Raw genomic sequence first — 17,943 nt, forward strand, 5'->3', positions numbered from 1 at the left:
CTTTACTCAATAGCATGTTGTTTAAGCTCCATAAATTAGTGTAACTTTTGTAACTTTTCTTACTGTGATTTCTAGTTTTATCCATACAGCCAAAAAGAATATAAGAAATTATTTTAATATTCCCTATATTTGTTAAGACTTGCTTTGTGTCCTATTGCAAGATCTATTTTTTCTGATATGAGACAGAGACTTTGAATTCTCTTTTAACAACATGCTTGGGTTTAGAAAAGGAGAGAGTCACACCCCAACCACAAAGTCAGCTTTAACTTTTAATTGAGTTGGGACTACATAAAGTCTACCTGTTTAACATGTCTGTAGAATCCAGTAAAAACCAACATTTTGAAAGGTTTATGAAATTTACCCTGTAGGAAGCATTTAATTCCATTAGACCAATTACTTCTTTTCTTGGTAATTTTTTCCAGATGGTCACTCCCCATTACTGCCCCATGAGAAGAATGCTATCTTCAAAAACAATCATTATCAAAGGGCTGGCCCACTATGAAAATACAGTAATGGCAAATAATTCCCCTGAGGACTTGCACTGAGGTTTACCCAGGACACATAAAATGCAGATATCCAACCCCATAGTAGCAAAACCCAGGCCCAGCACTGTCAAAATTGATGAGAATGGGAATGAAAGAGTCTGTGTTCTTGGTAGTGCCTTGATTTGCAAGTTCTACTACAGCAAAGGAGACTGAGTTCCCTTTCCCTGCTGTGTCTTTAACTACTCCACCCATTCAGCGGATTCAGTCTTCTTTCAACATAAAACACTCTGCAGATTACCCGAGATCACCTCAGAAAAATCAGAGATCTAAATTCCCGCAGCAGTTACTAATGTATGAAAAACTGTGTATCCTTAAAATATCAAGCGTATATGAGTTAAAATATAGAAACACATAATACTAAAAAGCTGTTCTCTTAAAAATGCTAACTCCAACTTTGCAATTCTGGCCACATGTCTCTTGTTCTGTGTGCCTGCCTTCTGCTGGAGGAAGGAAAGGCTAGGAAGAAGAGAACGCCTTGGCGAGCAGATAGAAGGTAAAAACACATTACCAAAATGCTTGCTTATTTGAAGATTGTACTATTTAAAAAGAAATTTCTACAGAATACAGACCTCCGGTCTCAAGAAGAATGAGCAGGTCTGTTCTGTTTGTGCTAGTCAGAAATCTCTCACTGCCATTCCGATTTTTCTTATTTCACCTTTTCCTGTTTCCTCACTGCTCTCCGTATGTGTGTGTGCGCAGGTTTGGGGGGTGGAGGTGGAAAGGAGTGAAGTAAAAATGAGAAAGAGGAGTGAGAGCAGGGATGCCTGTGGCTCCACTCTGACCTCACGTGTGCACTCAGTGTGTCAAGGACACTGTCCCAGACACAGCAGTTGGTACAAAGTCACAATCGCTTATCATGGGCAGCAGCTCAGTTCCAACAGTCAGTGGAAATGACAGGAAGAAGTTCAAAAATACAGCAGGAGTGCAGCAGCAGTGCAGCAGCAGTGCAGCAGCAGTGCAGCAGGAGTGCAGCAGGAGTGCAGCAGCAGTGCAGCAGGAGTGCAGCAGGAGTGCGGCGGCAGTGCAGCAGGAGTGCAGCAGGAGTGCAGCAGGAGTGCAGCGGCAGTGCAGCAGCAGTGCAGCAGGAGAGCAGCAGCAGTGCAGCAGCAGTGCAGTGGCAGTGCAGCAGCAGTGCAGCAGCAGTGCAGCAGGTCCCCTCCAGAATGGTCCATGTTGCCCAGCGACGTCACCTTTAAAAAGGTCACCGGCGTGGCAGTCCCTCGTGCTGAAGGGAAAGAATAGCCAGTAAAATGAACATGGAGGCTACTGGCACTTGTTACCTCAGCAATGGCGTGCTGCATGAGCCGCCTGTCTGCAGCCAGGTCTCCCATCACTACTTGGGCTTCAGGCTTTCCCATCGCTGATATCCACAGACCCCTGCCCCTCTTCCCTTACCATTCAGGTCAACCCCGACAGTACTGGATGGCATTGTCATCCCTTCCCCAACAGCCAGCTCTGCACATAGCTTGTCCCTGCTGAAGGAGCTTTGGACCCCAAGGTTCCATAAATATGTATACCAAGGACGTATGTTATAATAAGGAGCGGCGGGCTGTGTCCCGCAACCCGGCTCACGGCTAGCTTTACCCGAAATAATTACACGGAAACTGTATTCTTTTTTTGTTTTGTTTCATCTTATTTTATTTTTTTTAATTTATGTATTCATTTATTAAAAATTTCCACCTCCTACCCGCCTCCCTATATTCTTTTAAACACTGCTTGGCCCATTAGTTCCAGCCTCTTATTGGCTAACTCTCACATCTTGATTAACCCATTTCTATTAATATGTGTAGCACCACAAGGTGGTGGCTTACCAGGAAGGATCTTAACCTGCGTCCATCTTGGAGAGGAGAGCTGTAGCTTCTGCCTCACTGCCTTCTTCCTCCCAGCATTCTGTTCTGTTTACTCCGCCTACCTAATTTTCTGTCCTATCAAAGGGCCAAGGCAGTTTCTTTATTAACCAATGAAAGTAACACATAGACAGATAACCCTCCTCCATCAGATGTCAATATTTATGCTGTTTTTATATCTGTTATGAGACAGATGCAGTTCACACAGTGGGGCTTATGGTGATTCATACGTTTTGGTAACACCTGCTAGAGGGTCAATATTATCGGCGAAGCCACCCTTGCCTGGAACAGTTAACCTGGTCCCAGAAGTGTCCCAGGGAAAGTCTTACTAAAGCCATTTTATAACAGAAAAGAAAGGAGAAAGAGCAAGCAACAACAAGACTTAAACAACTACACTGTTTGGACTTGTTTGACAGAATTGTTGCAACAAAGGCCACAGTGATGGCTAAAGATAATTGTCAACTGGGCAAAATCCAGAATTATCTGATAAACGGGCCTCCGGGCATGTCTGTGGGGAGGGGTGGTATTGTGACTGGGTTAGCCGAGAAATGGCACCAATCCCTGCGCAAGGTTTCCTGGAGTCGGCGAGGGTAAAGAAGGGGAACTGGGTAATTAAGCGGAATAGACAAGCTCAGTGCAGGGTGACCAGCTGCCAAGTTCCTGTGTGACTGTAACGTCCCCAAAGCAACGGACGGTCACCTCGGAGCTAAAAATAAACTCTCCCCTTAACTAGCTTTTGTCAGAGGACTTTATCACAGAAACAGTAAGGAAGCTAAGATAGCCACGCATAGCGCATGCCTTGAAATAGCGGGAAGGTCCGAGAGCACTCATGAGAGACAAATAACCAGGAAGGGCACCAAGCCGGTGGTGTCAAGTCACGGCACTACGTATGACAAAGACGGGACACCTTAAAATAGTCCACTTACAAAAGCTCTGAGTTAAATATAGGACCTGCTAGAGGAGCACTGAGAAAAGCAGCATCACGTCAGTCACTGGCACGTCTGTCAGTTTCAGCAGCAAGGAAATACCACCTGCAAATCAGCCCCGCGTCTCAGAGAGCTGGCAGATGAGTGTCAGTTTCCCCCGCACCGCTTCCAAACAGAGGCGTGGCCAAATGAGCCTCGGCTGCCGGGTCCACGGTTTCACAACCCACCCTGCAGCCTGCAAGGTCAAGACTGCAGACCCTCCTAAGACCTGCTCGTCTTACCACTAACACTCTGGGCTCTGACACAAAGAACAGTTTTAGTTGTAAAAATATGAAGAATGGGAGTGTTACCTCAGTAGTAGGGCACTTGCCTAGTATGTGTGAGTCCCTGGGTTAGATCTACAACATCACAGCAAAAGAAGAGGGAGAAGAGGGGGGGGAGTACGAGAGAGGGGAGGATGGGGAAAATGGGAGAGAGGGAGGCAGAAGCAGCAGCCCCCTCAACATTGCCAAGACCAATGAATCACGGTATTCATTGCCACACTTTATTTATAAATAGATAACAACTCATAATGCTACTCTGAAAAATGGATCTTATTTATCTTGAAATTTTTGATAACACTTGCAATATTCAAAACTTTCCTTAATTCCAACTCCTAAATACTTCTGAGTTAATTAAAAGAATTGATTAAATGTTTATACAGAAGTCCAAAAAACCTGCCAAACCCACATAAGGGGAAATTTCAGTGCCAAAAACCTCAAAAACCTCAAAACCCAATGCGCGCATGATTGCATTGGTAACTTGTCTTGTTGCTTCAACAAAATGCCTGGCAAATGCAACTTAAGGAAGAAATCTTATTTTTGACACACGCTTCACGGGTCCAGGTCATTACGGAGGGGAGTCCCAGTGGCTGCAAGCTTGAAGTGACTGGTCACAATGCACCCACAGTCAAGAAGCCCAGGGCTGGAGACGAGGCTGATGCAGTAGGAAATCGCTGGCCTCATAGGCACAGTGAGAGTCAGTCCTCAGTGGCGAAGGAGAAAGGGGGGCAAAGGGTGATGAATGATTATCCCCAGCATGCTTCCTTTCTGTTCAGTCCAGGACCCTAAGCTTGGTTGTGGTTCTGCGCACATCTATCGGGGGTCCTCCCCCCTCAGCTAGTTCAGTCTACCCATCCCTCACAAATACACCCAGAAGCTTTCATCCTTAGGAAAGGAGGGTCTGTCAAGCTGACACTATAAAATGCCGCAAGTGCACCCTTTATCAATGTGACACCCAACTATATCTCTCAGGTATTAGCTCTTTGCTCTCTGTCCGTGCATCGGCGGCCACCCTATAATACAGAATTCATCCGTTCCAGCGCCAACGCTCCCCACAGGTGTTAGCAGTTCCAACATTGAAAAGTCCAAAGTCCTCTGGTACTAGAGACAGTGCGTGAACAGTGAACTTCTGTGAAGTTACAAACGAGAGCTAACATACAACGGCACGGAATAACTGCTCCCGTCCCAACCTAGAAGAATGGGGACATAGCAAGAAGAGAGCAGACCAAGCCAATACCAAAACCCAAAATGGCAAATACCAAACCCCAGAGGTCTGTGTCCAGCTTCTGGCGCTCTTGATGGGCAGTCTGGGTCCCAGAGGGCTTTAGTGCTTTTTCAACAGCCCTGCTGCCTACAGCACACACAGTCTTTCTCGGCTCTACTTCCTGTGTTCTGCTTTTCCTCCGCACCCTGGGATTGCAAGTCCACGCCACCATATCCCATTTTCTTTCGTTTAGTTTTTTTTTTTTTTAATGTGGATTCTGGGTGTTAAACTCAGGTCCTCTTAAAAACAAACAAACAAAAACAGGTGGAAGGGCATGGTGGTGCAAACCTTTAATCCCAGTAATAAGGAGGCAGAGGCAGATGGATCTCTGTGGGTTCGAGGCCAGCCTGGTCTACAGAGTGAGTTCCAGGATGGCCAGGGAAGTTACAGAGAAATCCTGTCAAAAACAAAAACAAGCAAACCAACCAACCAACAAACAAACAAAAAAAACCCCTCAGGTTCAGGTCCTTCTGTTTGTACAGCAAACACTTTACCAGTTGAGACACGTTCTGGGCCTGCTGCTTCTTGTCTTAAATATAGTCAGCATGGGCACCTTAGTTAGTGTTCTGAGACAGTGTGAAGAGACCCTTGACCAAAGCAACCCTTTTGAAAGGGAGCATTAGTCGGGGGCTTGCTTCTAGATTCATAGACTTAGTCTGTGATTGCTACTGCGGGAAGCAGACAGGCATGGCACTGAAGATTACATCATGATCTGCAGGCAGCAGGCAAAGAGAGATGCAAAAACTGGCATGGGTTTTTGAATCCTCAGATCCCACCCCTAATAACACACCACCTCTTTCCAGGCCAGACCTTCTCCAACAAGGCCATACCTCCCAACCCTTCCTAAACAGCCAACTGGAGACTAAGCAGGAGACTAGCCATTCTCGTTCAAACCACCACAGTCACCTATCCGTGCTGAAACAACCAAAACCAGCTTTGAGGAATAAAGATGTGTCTATATACGCCAGGGATCAGTTTCAGTTCATGAAGGCAGCCTAGGAAACTAAAAAACGATGTGGAGAATGGTGGACCACGTTTGGCATTTCTGCCACTGGCAAAAATGCAGATGGTCAAATATGACTCGTAGGAAGCTACGACAGTGTTTGATGAGCGTGGAGAGTTGGACCACCCCAGACCTCCCAAAGGGGACAGAAATGCAACCCTGCAGGAAGTCCTTGGTGGTAATTACCAAAACACCTTGGAGATTCTCTGGCTTATTTAGAGGAATTGTTTTTGCTGAGATAGCGAAGTCTATCTGCCCGGTTTTCCTTTTGAACTCTCTCGCTCTTGGATTTTTTTTTTCTTTTCAGGCGACAACAATGGCTGGTCTCTACAATTCGACAAGTACTTTTCCGATATCTACAAACTGACTCCACGACCCCCTTCTGAATGCTGTAAGTAGCCACACCGCAGATGAGTTCATGGTAAGATGCCAAGCTATTACGTTTTGGATACAGCAAAATTTTTGAAAGTCAATTAGAGTGTTCTAGTTACGAATGTTTTAAGAAAGGAGGCCTGAGTTTGGAATTCTGTCTTTAAGTGCACCTGGAATCGATTAAATCAGGTATCGCAAACAAAATCAGTGTCAGTGGTCAGGGTTGCTGTTTTCTAGAATTCCCTCTTTTGCCCACCCCCATAAACTCTGTGTGAAGGAAAGCAAGGAGGAGGCGCGGAGCCGCTGCTTGGGTCCTAACATCTGTAAGGGAAGAACGTTTGCTTCTGCTGTTGAAGCCACAGATTTTTGGAAGCCAGAGTCACTGCATCTAACTCTGCAGTCACCTGCTGATCACTTGCAGATACTGCACAGGTACAGAAGGGGGAAGCCTAAGCAGCAGCTTTGCCAGGTTCAAGATCAGGAATACTTGCTAAAATAATGCCTTTTAAGTGCATTTTGTCAGTTAATAAATTATATGCAAATGGACAGGTGTGCTTTGGACACATGTTCAAAGCTCTCCTCACAAGCTGAGGGCTGCAGGCAGGAGGACTCTTTGGCTGTATTGTTTTCTCTTTTTTTGGCTCATTGTTTTCCACAATTTAAAGTTTAGCTTTTCAAATTGCTAATACTTTTGGTCTTCACTCCTCAAGTGGGATTGACAGGCTCCCAACAACCCCTCACGTAAAGGCATGCACATCCCCCACCATGAGTTTCAGGGGCACCCACCAAGTTAGGGCAGCATCACACCTGCCTCTCAAAAGAGGGGGACCAAATAATTGGATCCTTAGAAAGCCAAAACTCCAGTGGCGATACAGCTCCTGTACGACCCTTGCCTAGCGTGTGTGGGGCCCCAGGTTCAATCTCTAATACTGCTGGGAGAAAAAAAATGTAAGCTAAAACATTTTTGAAGGAAAAAAATCTAAAAGGTATAGCATTGCTATTGATATAATAGAAATATGAACTAGATGTATTATCTTAAAATGTACTTTCATTTTCCATTTTATATATTAGTTTTCTTTTCTTATACTTTAATTGAATTTTATATCTCACTCTATTAAAAAAATTGAACTGAATCCTCTATTTTACTACATTCCAAAAAATTTTATCGATTTAATGTTAAGGTATAGGTATTAACAGAATGAAATCAATAACATATTAGCAAGTTATAAGAGGCAGAAGTTGAATGGCAAATGAAAAGGTAATGGCTCAAAAAAAATATTCTCTAAGAAAATGCTTGGTTTGGTGTAACGGTGCACATTAGCACATATGTCAACCAGGAAAAACCCAATGTGTAATGTTGTAATGACAGCACCAGAACCCTGGGTAGTCCAAGGCCATCCTGGGCCACGCAGTGGGAACCTGTCTCCAAAAACACTGGAAAGAAAAAGGGGAAAGGGAGGCAGAAGGGAAGAAGGAGACAAGATGAAAGAGGGAAGGAGAAGAAAAAGATAAAGGAAGGAGAGAGAGTGAGCTGGAAAGCTCTTGCTGGGAGAGTTCGGTGACCGCATCCAAAGCTCAGGTCACTAAGGTCAAGGAGAGGAACTGGTAGCTTACCTAACTCATAGTTTTCAAAGCAAAAATAATGGGGAAAAAGCAGACTGAGTTGGCTAAAAAATCCTGTTTTGCCCACTCTGTCACCGTGGGAGAGATTTGTCATAGTGTAATCACTCAAGGATTGTGGCACTACACAGTAGACGGAGGACCAAGATCAGCACAGAGGTGATTTTTTTTATCAATACTTAGAAGACATACAAAGCTCGGTTTTTAGTTAGAGTTCTTTAGAGAGAGAGGGGATTAAAATTGCTAAATTCAACCTCTTTTTCAAGCAGTACATGAAATACGAGTGCAGGATAAAAATCTTGGGGTGAAACTTAAATTAAGGTTCCTATTTGCAGCACTGTTCTCGTGTCAGATTCCTGGTGGAAATTCACCTAAGAACTGCTCAAAAACGTTTTCAGGTGCTTGAAAGGATGTGAGCGGCTCACATTTTAAAGTCCGCTCCTTGGAGGAAGGTCGTGGAAAGTGTCATACACAGGAAAGCCAATGCATGACCAAAGTTTAACTTGGAAGGATTTGAGGAAGAAATTGTTTATTCATTGTCTCCAAGCACTAACAAGATAATGCGTTCATCTTCTTTTTAACCCAGCTGAAATTCTTACATGAACAATTTTTAAATATGATTTTATATTAGCAGGGTGGCTTTGAACCCACAGCCCTTCTACCTCTGCCTCCCAAATGCTGGATCACAGGTGTATGCCACCACAGTCTGCAGAACAGGTACAACTTTGGGATGTGGTGGGATTCAGTTCTTCAAAGGCTAGTGTAAAACATCATTTCTCATCATACATAGGGTGAATAATGCCTAAAGCTGCACTTACGGGGTGAAGCTTTGCCGGGCCTTCCAAGGTCATTGACATTGGGCGGTGGGAAGACGCAGAATGGGATGGGTGGATGCTTTTAGCCATCTGGCAGGGCTGGAGTATCTTAAAGATGAGATCCGGCACATCTAGAGACCTGCGGTGCACACAGCTAAGACCTGCAGTGCACACAGCTAAACAGTTCATTGGTATGTGTATCCCATGTAACCTACACAGTATGGTTCCTGCTCGCTGTGGAATGGACACTCCCAAGACAGTGAGGGTTGCCCTCCGCATTTACTCCTCCCTGGTGATGGGAGCCTCACGGCTGCAGCTATGGCTGCCAACACTTACTGCCCCGGTGAACAAGGGAAACCACTTCCAACAGTTGTCAATCGGGAACATGTGTAGCCATGTCTACCAGCTTCTTCAAAGAAGCTAAAGTTACAGTACTGTCCATATCATTGCTTGTTTTACGACAGTTATAGCTCATTTAGAATGCTGTGTGGACAAGCAAAAGCTGCTGCAGGGTTTCTGCTCTCCCGGTCTTCCGCCCTGAGCTACCCAGGAAAACCCTTCGGAAAGGATAAAGGCTCATCATTCGGTGCTTAGGTCTCCTTTCTTGCTTGCTTATGGTTCAAATGATTTAGTCTTCCAACAAAGCCTTTATTTGTTACTTCCCGATCCTCATTCTCAAGCAGAAGCTTGCAAACAGACATTAAGCCCCCCCACACACACTACCACTTCTCCAGCTGGAGACAGAAGCAGAAGATTTCATTCATATTGTGGCAAATGAGGGTCAATCGGATATTAAAATTAAATAGGTGGAGCTGGGAAGATGGCTCTTCTGCTCCTGCTCTCTGCGCCCCCGTCCATCCCACTGTGTGATTCCTTTCCTTATCTCTTAGGTCTAGAGAATTTAAAAGATCCTAAGGAACTCTTTGTTCAGGAAACTCTCTTTTTTTCCCTAACCCCAAGTTAGCCAGATTTCCATTAACACAACAAAGACTTGAGCTGTCAAGAACATTATCTTCTCTTGGAGACCTAGAGTTTGGTTCTCAGTGTCCACCACATCCCACCTCTCCCAACCCCATCCTCCCATCCCCACCCTCACCAGCAGATACTCACAATCACCTGTGACCACCAGTGGCAAGAGATCTATCTACTGCCCTCTGGACACCCAGGAACACACACACACACACACACACACACACACACACAAACACATACACACACAATCAAACACATGTGCTCAGGACTACAGACACAGATATACTTGCACAGACACACAAAAATCAATCTTAAAAAAAAATAAGAAAGGAAGATGGAAAAGGGATGGGCTCCTCAATGCATGTGTTTCCTAACGTTAATGCTAGACCAGCCTGGTCTTAAAGTTAAATTCAGAGCAAACTGTGGAACCTTAATTTAAAGCCTTCCCCCAAGCACTTGGGTAAAGAAAGCATGGTAGACTTTTATACTCGACAATATTCTCATGGCTTTGCCTTTCTTTCTCTTCGCCCCCTCCTCTCCCTGGTCCCTCACGCCGTCACTCCTCCCCGCTTCCTCTCTGTTCAGTGGTTGGCTCTGTGCCCAAGCACTGTGTGTGCCGAGATCTAGAGATTGACTGTGAAGGAGCCAATTTACGAGCTGTCCCGTCAGTTTCTGCCAATGTGACTGTAATGTAAGTAGCAAAGATTGGCTCGTCCTTAAGGCTGGATAGAACAGCAGGGAGACCGCCCGGACTGACACCAGGTCACTCCCGACGAGGCATTTGTGTTCAAAGACCACTTCATCTGTCCATCAGTTATAATGATCTTTTCACACATAGTTCTAAACACTTTTAAATACTAGACCTCACCTTACGTTACTCCGTAAACAATTCTGTGAGGTGTTGACTACTCACGGTATTTTATCCAAGCAGAAGATGCCATCCATTTCGACTGTTACTGGGGGTGGAGGGGACTAAAGAAACGACTATCCCCACCTTTCCCGTTACACAGAAATTTTACTGGATGCTTATTGCAAGAGCTGGTTTAGATTTATTATAGAGGAAGACACTTTCATGTATTCTTAAGTACAAGTAAACATAATTTACTTGAGGAACGAGTGGAATACATTGGATAAATTATTCCCAAAGCTTCACATTTAAATTAATTTCTAAATCACCTTGACATTGTGGTTTTTTCCTATGAAATTCAAAATTGCATACAGAAGACAAAAGGAGTCTTGTAAAAGCGTCTTGTTGTGCTCAGTGTTTGTGGTGCTAATTTCTATTTCTGGTTATTTGAACTCAACCAGATGTGAGCAGCACACGAACACATATTTTTTGGTCCAGATTTTTTTTTCAAGAACTCAATGGAAAGTAAAAGTCTTGATATTTTTTTTTAATTCAGTCGGTTGGGGTTGGGGTTTTGTTTGTGTGGGATCTCCATCCATGTGTTTTAATGTCTTGTGACTCTGGCTTTCTGGTTCATGCAGACACAGTAAGAGTAACCCTTGAGTATACAGGTGTTGGCAAGTCTTGCCTTTCTCAAACAACCTACCAGACAGTCCAGATGCTTGGCACAGGTAAAGGAGCTACAGCAGAGTCCCATCAAGTTGGCAGAATCTGGATGCTGCCCCATGGATCTCAGTCTGGGGGCATAAATAGAGAACATGGGGAAAATCATTTATACAAACTTGCTTTCTGAAGGAAGCGACATTTCCTGAACAAAGAGGAAGTATCAGTTAGTGTTTCTCCTTCCTCGCCTCCCGTGACTTATCATAGCAATTAGTCCTGCTAGAGGAAAAGTAATGATTCCCCCACACACAAAGAAACTGAAGGAGATCCTAGGAAGGGTTTCTACAAATTCATTGGTGAGAGAAATAATTATCACCCCCACTGCTTACACTGAGTTGCTGGAAAATCCAAATGAAAAACTGATGCAGCCAACCTGATTTTTCATTTGCCCACAAGTAATATTGGAATCCATTTGCCAACAATCCAACTAACCTTTGTGAAAGAAAGGAACAGAGAAAGAACGCTAGAGAGAGGGAGGTGGGGGGGGGGACAGGGTAAATAGTTAGATTATGATTTGATTAAAAAAGAAATGTTCTAACCACATATGTATAGTATACATACATAAATAGATATGTATCAGTCAACTTTAATCTAGGAAGAAGGGAGGGAGGGAGGGAGGGAGGGAGGAAGGAAGGAAGGAAGGAAGGAAGGAAGGAAGGAAGGAAGGAAGGAAGGCAAGCAGGCAGGCAGGCAGGCAGGCAGGCATGGAAGGGCGGGAGGGAGAGATGGAGAAAGGGAGGGATGAAGAGGAAAAACTAAAGCAAAGATCATATCCTGCAAGAAGACAAGTGGAGACCGTGGGTAAAGTGACTTCAGGGCACCTACCCTGGAGCACAGACTGATGGAGGAATGAAGAGGCTAGGTCCCAGTAAATGGGAATGACCAAGACATCAATGTTAGATTTCTTATTTCAGCTTAACATTATCAGGTCATTCAGTGATATTCAACGGGCATTTATAGATATAGGTTTAATGCTCAGAGGTCTAAGTCTACAATATTTGACTATTTGTGTATTTAAAAAAAATTAAAAAGCATTATTAGACTTGGGATGTAACTCAGTAATATTGCACTTGCTTAAAATGCATGAGGCCCCTGAATTCATCATCAGGACTGTAAACACACACACACATGCATGCACACACGCAAGTGCACACACATGAGCATACACAAATTCTGAGTGTATATATACCAATAAATACAGCTATACAGCATTGTCCCATACTTTTGATTAAACCACTTGATTCCAGTTGTCCCTATAGATTCTTCTCTGAAGATCCTGGCTCAATTTCATACCTTGTTCCAGTCTGATTGTTCTGTTCAAGAGGGAAAAAAATCTCTATACTTTAGTGTACATGTATTAAAAACTAAATATCACATTCCACTACTGAGTTCTTCCAGATTTTGAGTAGCAATTATTATAGGAAAACTTCAGGAATGGCTTAACTCACATGTAAGAAAAGTATCCGAGAGGCCAATCATCCAATGAGTATTTACTGAAGTCGAGACTTTTGGGAAATGTTTCAAATAAATCCTAAAGAGATGGGCAAACACAGGTAGCTATGAATATTTATGCATTGTTCTACTCAATAAATGTTAACTTCGAAAGTTGACTTTTAGATCCCTGAATGCAACCACTGAAAAGTGAAGCTCTGGCTTGCCCTTCCCTCTCTGTGACATGCACATGCTATATATGAGTGTGTGTATGTGTATGATTTAGTGAGGAACCAAACAGGATACTGAATTTTAAAATATAAAGGTATCTTATTGATGAAAGTGTTTGGGGTTTTCCTAATCAATGTAACCAATATCTACCACTTTTAATAAGAGGCCATTTTGAAAATATAAATGAAGCTATTTGTTAAAATATTTTGTATCATATAGAAAGAATGATATTTGTCTGTAAACTTTGGGAATGTGCTAACAAGGATTCAGCTTTTCAAGCATGATTTCTTGGATATCCTTGAGAAGCCTACCTCCGTGTATGGCAATTCACTCCACTAGAGGGTGGCTAGCCCCTGCTAACCATAGATTCTCATAGAATCATACTTGGACTTCTCTTTAAGAATATTAAGTTCTTCCTTGCACAGTCTTGGGGGTCCCAATCTTCTCTTCGAAGAGGGGGAAAAGACCATCATCTCCATAGGTTTTCTAGATATCTTCCAAAATTTTGGTGTATAAACACCAAAAGACTGTAAGGCAGAGTTTTGTTCAGAAGCTCAGTCAGAACACTGGTTGGAAAGGATGTCCCAGCGAGCTAGAACAAAGAGGAAAAGAGGTTCAGCGGTGGCCCAGTCACCCAGAGTGGCTTGGAGAAAGCGCGGCTAGTTCGGCTTTGTCAGTCACTCCTTAACACATCATGAAACCAGTGCATCCAGCTCAGCCTCCAGCTCAAGATCTTGGGGTAGATATCATTAGACGTAAGACATTCTAGTGAAAATCTACTCATCAAGACCCAACTGTGTGTGTGTTTCAGGTCCCTGCAGCGGAACTTCATAAGAACGCTCCCTCCCAACGGCTTCAGGAAGTACCGTGAGCTTCAAAAGCTGTAAGGAACACTCTAACGCTGGGCTTGCGTTGACCCCGCGGTCTTGTGCGCTCATTTCCTGTTCCTTCTGGAGAGAATAGCATCATAGCATGTATTAAGTCTAATAATCCCATCTGCAGACATTATGTGTCCCTTAGCTGGAAACTTGTGGGCAAAAATTCTGAGTGTTTCTAGGAGACATTCTAGAAAAAAAACTCAGATAACAATTCCTAAACAAACTGGAATCCGTATGCTGTGGCCCCTCCACCATGCTCCACAGAAAGGAAATAAGTATTCCTGCCTCCTCCTGTAATGGATCAGCTCAATGCTCATCTCAGAGAAAGTGTGCTGAGCTTGGGGCCAGCAAGATGGCTCAGTGTGCAAAAGTCATAGTAACTGATATAGTCATATTAACCAGGGTTCTCTAGAGCAACAGAACATGCATATGTGTATATGTGTATTAGATTTATTAGAATACACATACGTGTATATATGAATGTGTATATGTGTGTATGTATGTGTGTATACATGTATGGGATTTATTAGAATAAAACTATCCAGCATGGGCAGCAAGTCTGATGACCCGAGCACAAGCCCTGGCCTCTGATCCTTGTAAGGTGTCCCAGCACAGGGAATGGGCTCCGAAAAGCCAGTTCATGTACCCAGGATAAGTCCTGGTTCCACTACCAGGGCCACATAACTGTCACCCACATTCAGAGGGCCTAGTTTGGCCCCATACAGGTTCCCCAACTGTCAGAGTCCTGGAGCTCCCACTAGCTTGGCTCAGCTGTCTCCGGGGCTTCCCCTTCATGGTCTTGCCCTTGCTCATGTGATCCCTTCTCCCTCTTTTCAACTAAACTCCCGCAGCTCAGCCCAGTGCTTGGCTGTGAATCTCTGCAACTGCTTCCATCAGTTACTGGATGTAGGTTCTATGATGACGATTAGGGTGGTCACTAATCTGATTACAAGAGAAGGCCAGCTCAGACACCCTCTTCACTGTTGTTAGGAGTCTTAGCTGGGGTCATCTGTGGATTTCTGGGAATTTCCCTAACACCTGGTTTCTCCCTAACCCATAATGGCTCCCTCTATCAAGGTATCTCTTTCATTGCTCCCCCCTCTATCCTTCCCCCAGCTATGGGCTATCTCAAACCCTCATGTTCCCATCCCCCATCCACTCCCTTCTCCCCCCTACCCAGTTAACCCAGAAGATGTTAACTATTTCCCCTTCCTGGAACCCTCCATGTGTGTCCCTCTTAAGGTCTTCCTTTTTACCTAGCTTCCCTGGACCTGTGGATTGTAGCCTGGTTATCCTTTGCTTTACATCAATTATCCACTTATGAGTGAGCACACACTGTGTTTATCGTTCCGGATCTGGGTGACCTCACTCAGGATGGTTTTTCCTAGTTCCTTCCATTTGCCTATATATTTCCTAATGGCATTGCTTTTTATCGCTGAGTAACACTGCATTGTGTAAATGTATTGAATTTTCTTTACCCATTCTTTGGTTGAGGGGCATCAAGGTTGTTTCCAGGTTCTGACTATTACAATTATTGCTGCTTTGAACATAGGTGAGCAAATAAATGTCCTTGTGGTATGCTTGTCCATCCCTTGGGTATATGACCAAGAGTGGTCTTGCTGGGTCTTGATCATTTGAGGTAGATTGATTCCCAATTTTCTGAGAAACCACCAAACTGATCTCACGGTGGCTGTTCAAGTTTGCATGCCCACCAGCAATGGAGGAGTGTTTCCCTTACTCCACATCCTCTCCAGCATAAGCAATCTACATATTTAGTGCAATTCCCATCAAAATCCCAACAAAATCTTCACAGACCTCAAAAGAACAATAGTATTTTTCAATACTATATGGAAAAACAAAAAGCCCAGAATAGCCAAAATAATCCTGTACAATAAAGGAACTTCCAGAGGCATCACCATCTCTGACATCAAGTTCTACTCTAGAGCTATAGCAAAAAGACAAGCAAAAAAAAAAAAAAACAACAACTTGGTATTTGCATAAAAACAGACAAGTGGACCAATGAAATTGAATTGAAAACCCTGATATTAACCCACACACCTATGATTAGCTGATTTTTGACAAAGAAGCCAAAATTGTACAACAGAAAAAAGAAAGCATCTTCAACAAATGGAGCTGGCATAACTGGATGTTGAGATGTAGAAGATTGTAAATATCCACATCTATTGCCCTGCACAAAACTCAAGCTCAAGTGGATTGAAGACCTCAACATAAGTCCAGTTATGCTGAACCTGATAGAAGAGAAAGTGGGAAGTAGCCTTGAACACATGAGCCCAGGAGACCACTTCCTATATATAACACTAGTAGCACAGACACTGAGATCAACAATTAATAAATGGCACCTCCTGAAACTGAAAAACTTCTGTAAAGCAAAGGACGTGGTCAGTAAGATAAAATGGCAGCCTACAGAATGGGAAAAGGTCTTCACCAACCCCACATCTGACAGGGGGATAATCTCCAAAATATATAAATAACTCAAGAAACTAAACATTAAAATACCAAATAATCCAATTAATAAATGGGGTACCCTAAGAGGTCGTGACCAACAAACAGGTTGAGAACCACTGCTATGAAGAGCTATCAGGACTACTTTATAAACTATAGCCAGCCAAAGCCATAGCACTTGCAAATTTGTTGTTTTTCAATAAGTTCTGGCATGGTAAAAATACAAACATGCCCATCTATGTCTGACACCGTATGCTCACGACAGACATAATTCTTTAGTTTTATCTTCTGTTAAAAAAGTAAAAAGAAAGGCACAACCCTCAGAAAACCAAGGTCCAGCCTCATGTTGTCAGCAACTTGCTTGTCTTCCTGATAGTTTAAACTGTGTAATAAATGTGATATTATTAAAATGATAATAATATATGGAAATAGAGAAAACACAAATGGAAAATTATTTACTTCATAAAAATGAGCTATTCTAAAGCACCAGATAACATGAAAATAATGTATTTCATGTTTGAAAATAGAACTCAAATGACAATTCATTTTTCAGAGTTTCACAGTTAAAGGGGGCTTTACCTGAGAGCAGGAGAATTGGCCTGTTTTTTGCTGCATGCTTCTTTGGGTGAGCTAGCCAAGGTGGTGCTGGAGAGCTTGCCCTGGTATTGACGATGAAGGAAGGCTGGCAGACTGACCACCCCAGCTACCACCCAGCCCCAGAACCAGGACTATGAGTTGGCCCACCCCAGCATTCACGGAATCTATCAACTGTTGGAGTATGTGAAGGGAACAAACCTACAGATTCAAAACTGCAGGGTCTCCATGACACAGGACAACAGCAGGATATCCGAGACCAGCCGCAGTGAGAGCCCATATCGAGGGTGCAGCAGAAGCCAGAGGCCTCGAGACAGACCAATGGATGGCTCAAGGAAATGCATACTTGCAAGTAGAGATGAGCAGACTAAATGGTAAACTGTGTGACTGGGAAGGGCCCTGGGTCTTCTGAAGAGCAGCAGCCAGTGCTCTCAACTGCCCAGCCATCTCTCCAGTTCCTGCTGGTGTTCTGAGACAAGCTTCACTCTATAGACCTGACTGGCCTAGAACTAAGAGCAGTCCTCCTGCCTCCGTGTCCCAAATTCTCAGATTGCAGGCATAAGCCTCCACTCCTAACTCTTCAATTAATTCTTGAGCAAATTACTCCAAGCAACAGTGATCCAAAGAGCCTAAAGTCAAAGCATTCTGTCTGGTTTCTAGAGGCACACCTTGACTCCATATACAGACGGTGCAGTCCGCTGCTCACTAGACGCACGCCACAGTTGGAAACACTCGGTCCATCTTCAAGTCTCCCTGTGTATCAGCAAAAAAATAAATGTTACCTGCCGCATGACTGGGCCCATGGCATGTCATATGAAACTTGTCACTCTTTGGTCATTTAAACCCCTTATAAGTTGTCTCAATTATACAAGGTTTAGGGTGTCAGATTAATCAAACTAAATTTGATTTACTAAGATTTGTTATTGTTATGCAATACGGTTTGTGGCATAACATGTTGCAAACATTTTTTTGGGTGGGTGTCTGATTCTTTATGAGTACTTACAAATCTGTATAATTATAACAGGAAAATTTTAAGCCTGGCTTTCAGGCTTTCCTCTACATTAGTTCTTGTCTCAAAAATTCTAGACGGTA

The 17,943-nt window shown here is 43.6% G+C and overlaps 1 protein-coding gene and 1 long non-coding RNA gene across 4 annotated transcripts in view; one reads left to right on the plus strand and one right to left on the minus strand.

Moving 5' to 3' along the window:
* Rxfp1 (relaxin family peptide receptor 1) overlaps window positions 1-17,943 on the plus strand; it is a 104,008-nt gene that overhangs the window by 56,886 nt on the left and 29,179 nt on the right. For 2 of the 3 annotated variants that reach the window (XM_048424760.3, XM_085682505.2), the window contains exons 3-5: window positions 6,213-6,296; window positions 10,270-10,375; window positions 13,728-13,799. In XM_048424760.3, coding sequence (XP_048280717.3) covers window positions 6,213-6,296; window positions 10,270-10,375; window positions 13,728-13,799 — 262 coding nt within the window. The remainder of the gene's footprint in view (window positions 1-6,212; window positions 6,297-10,269; window positions 10,376-13,727; window positions 13,800-17,943) is intronic. The other variant, XM_085682506.2, reaches the window with a different exon arrangement.
* Window positions 1,680-17,606, minus strand: LOC125394058 (uncharacterized). The gene is made up of 5 exons (XR_007230067.3): window positions 17,520-17,606; window positions 13,228-13,508; window positions 12,703-12,785; window positions 11,238-11,328; window positions 1,680-1,770 (listed from the first exon to the last, which is right to left on the minus strand). It is a non-coding gene; the product is annotated as an uncharacterized LOC125394058 (long non-coding RNA).

This window comes from Myodes glareolus, chromosome 20 (genome assembly GCF_982192425.1).
Source record: "Myodes glareolus chromosome 20, mMyoGla1.1, whole genome shotgun sequence".
NCBI classification, from domain to species: domain Eukaryota; kingdom Metazoa; phylum Chordata; class Mammalia; order Rodentia; family Cricetidae; genus Myodes; species Myodes glareolus.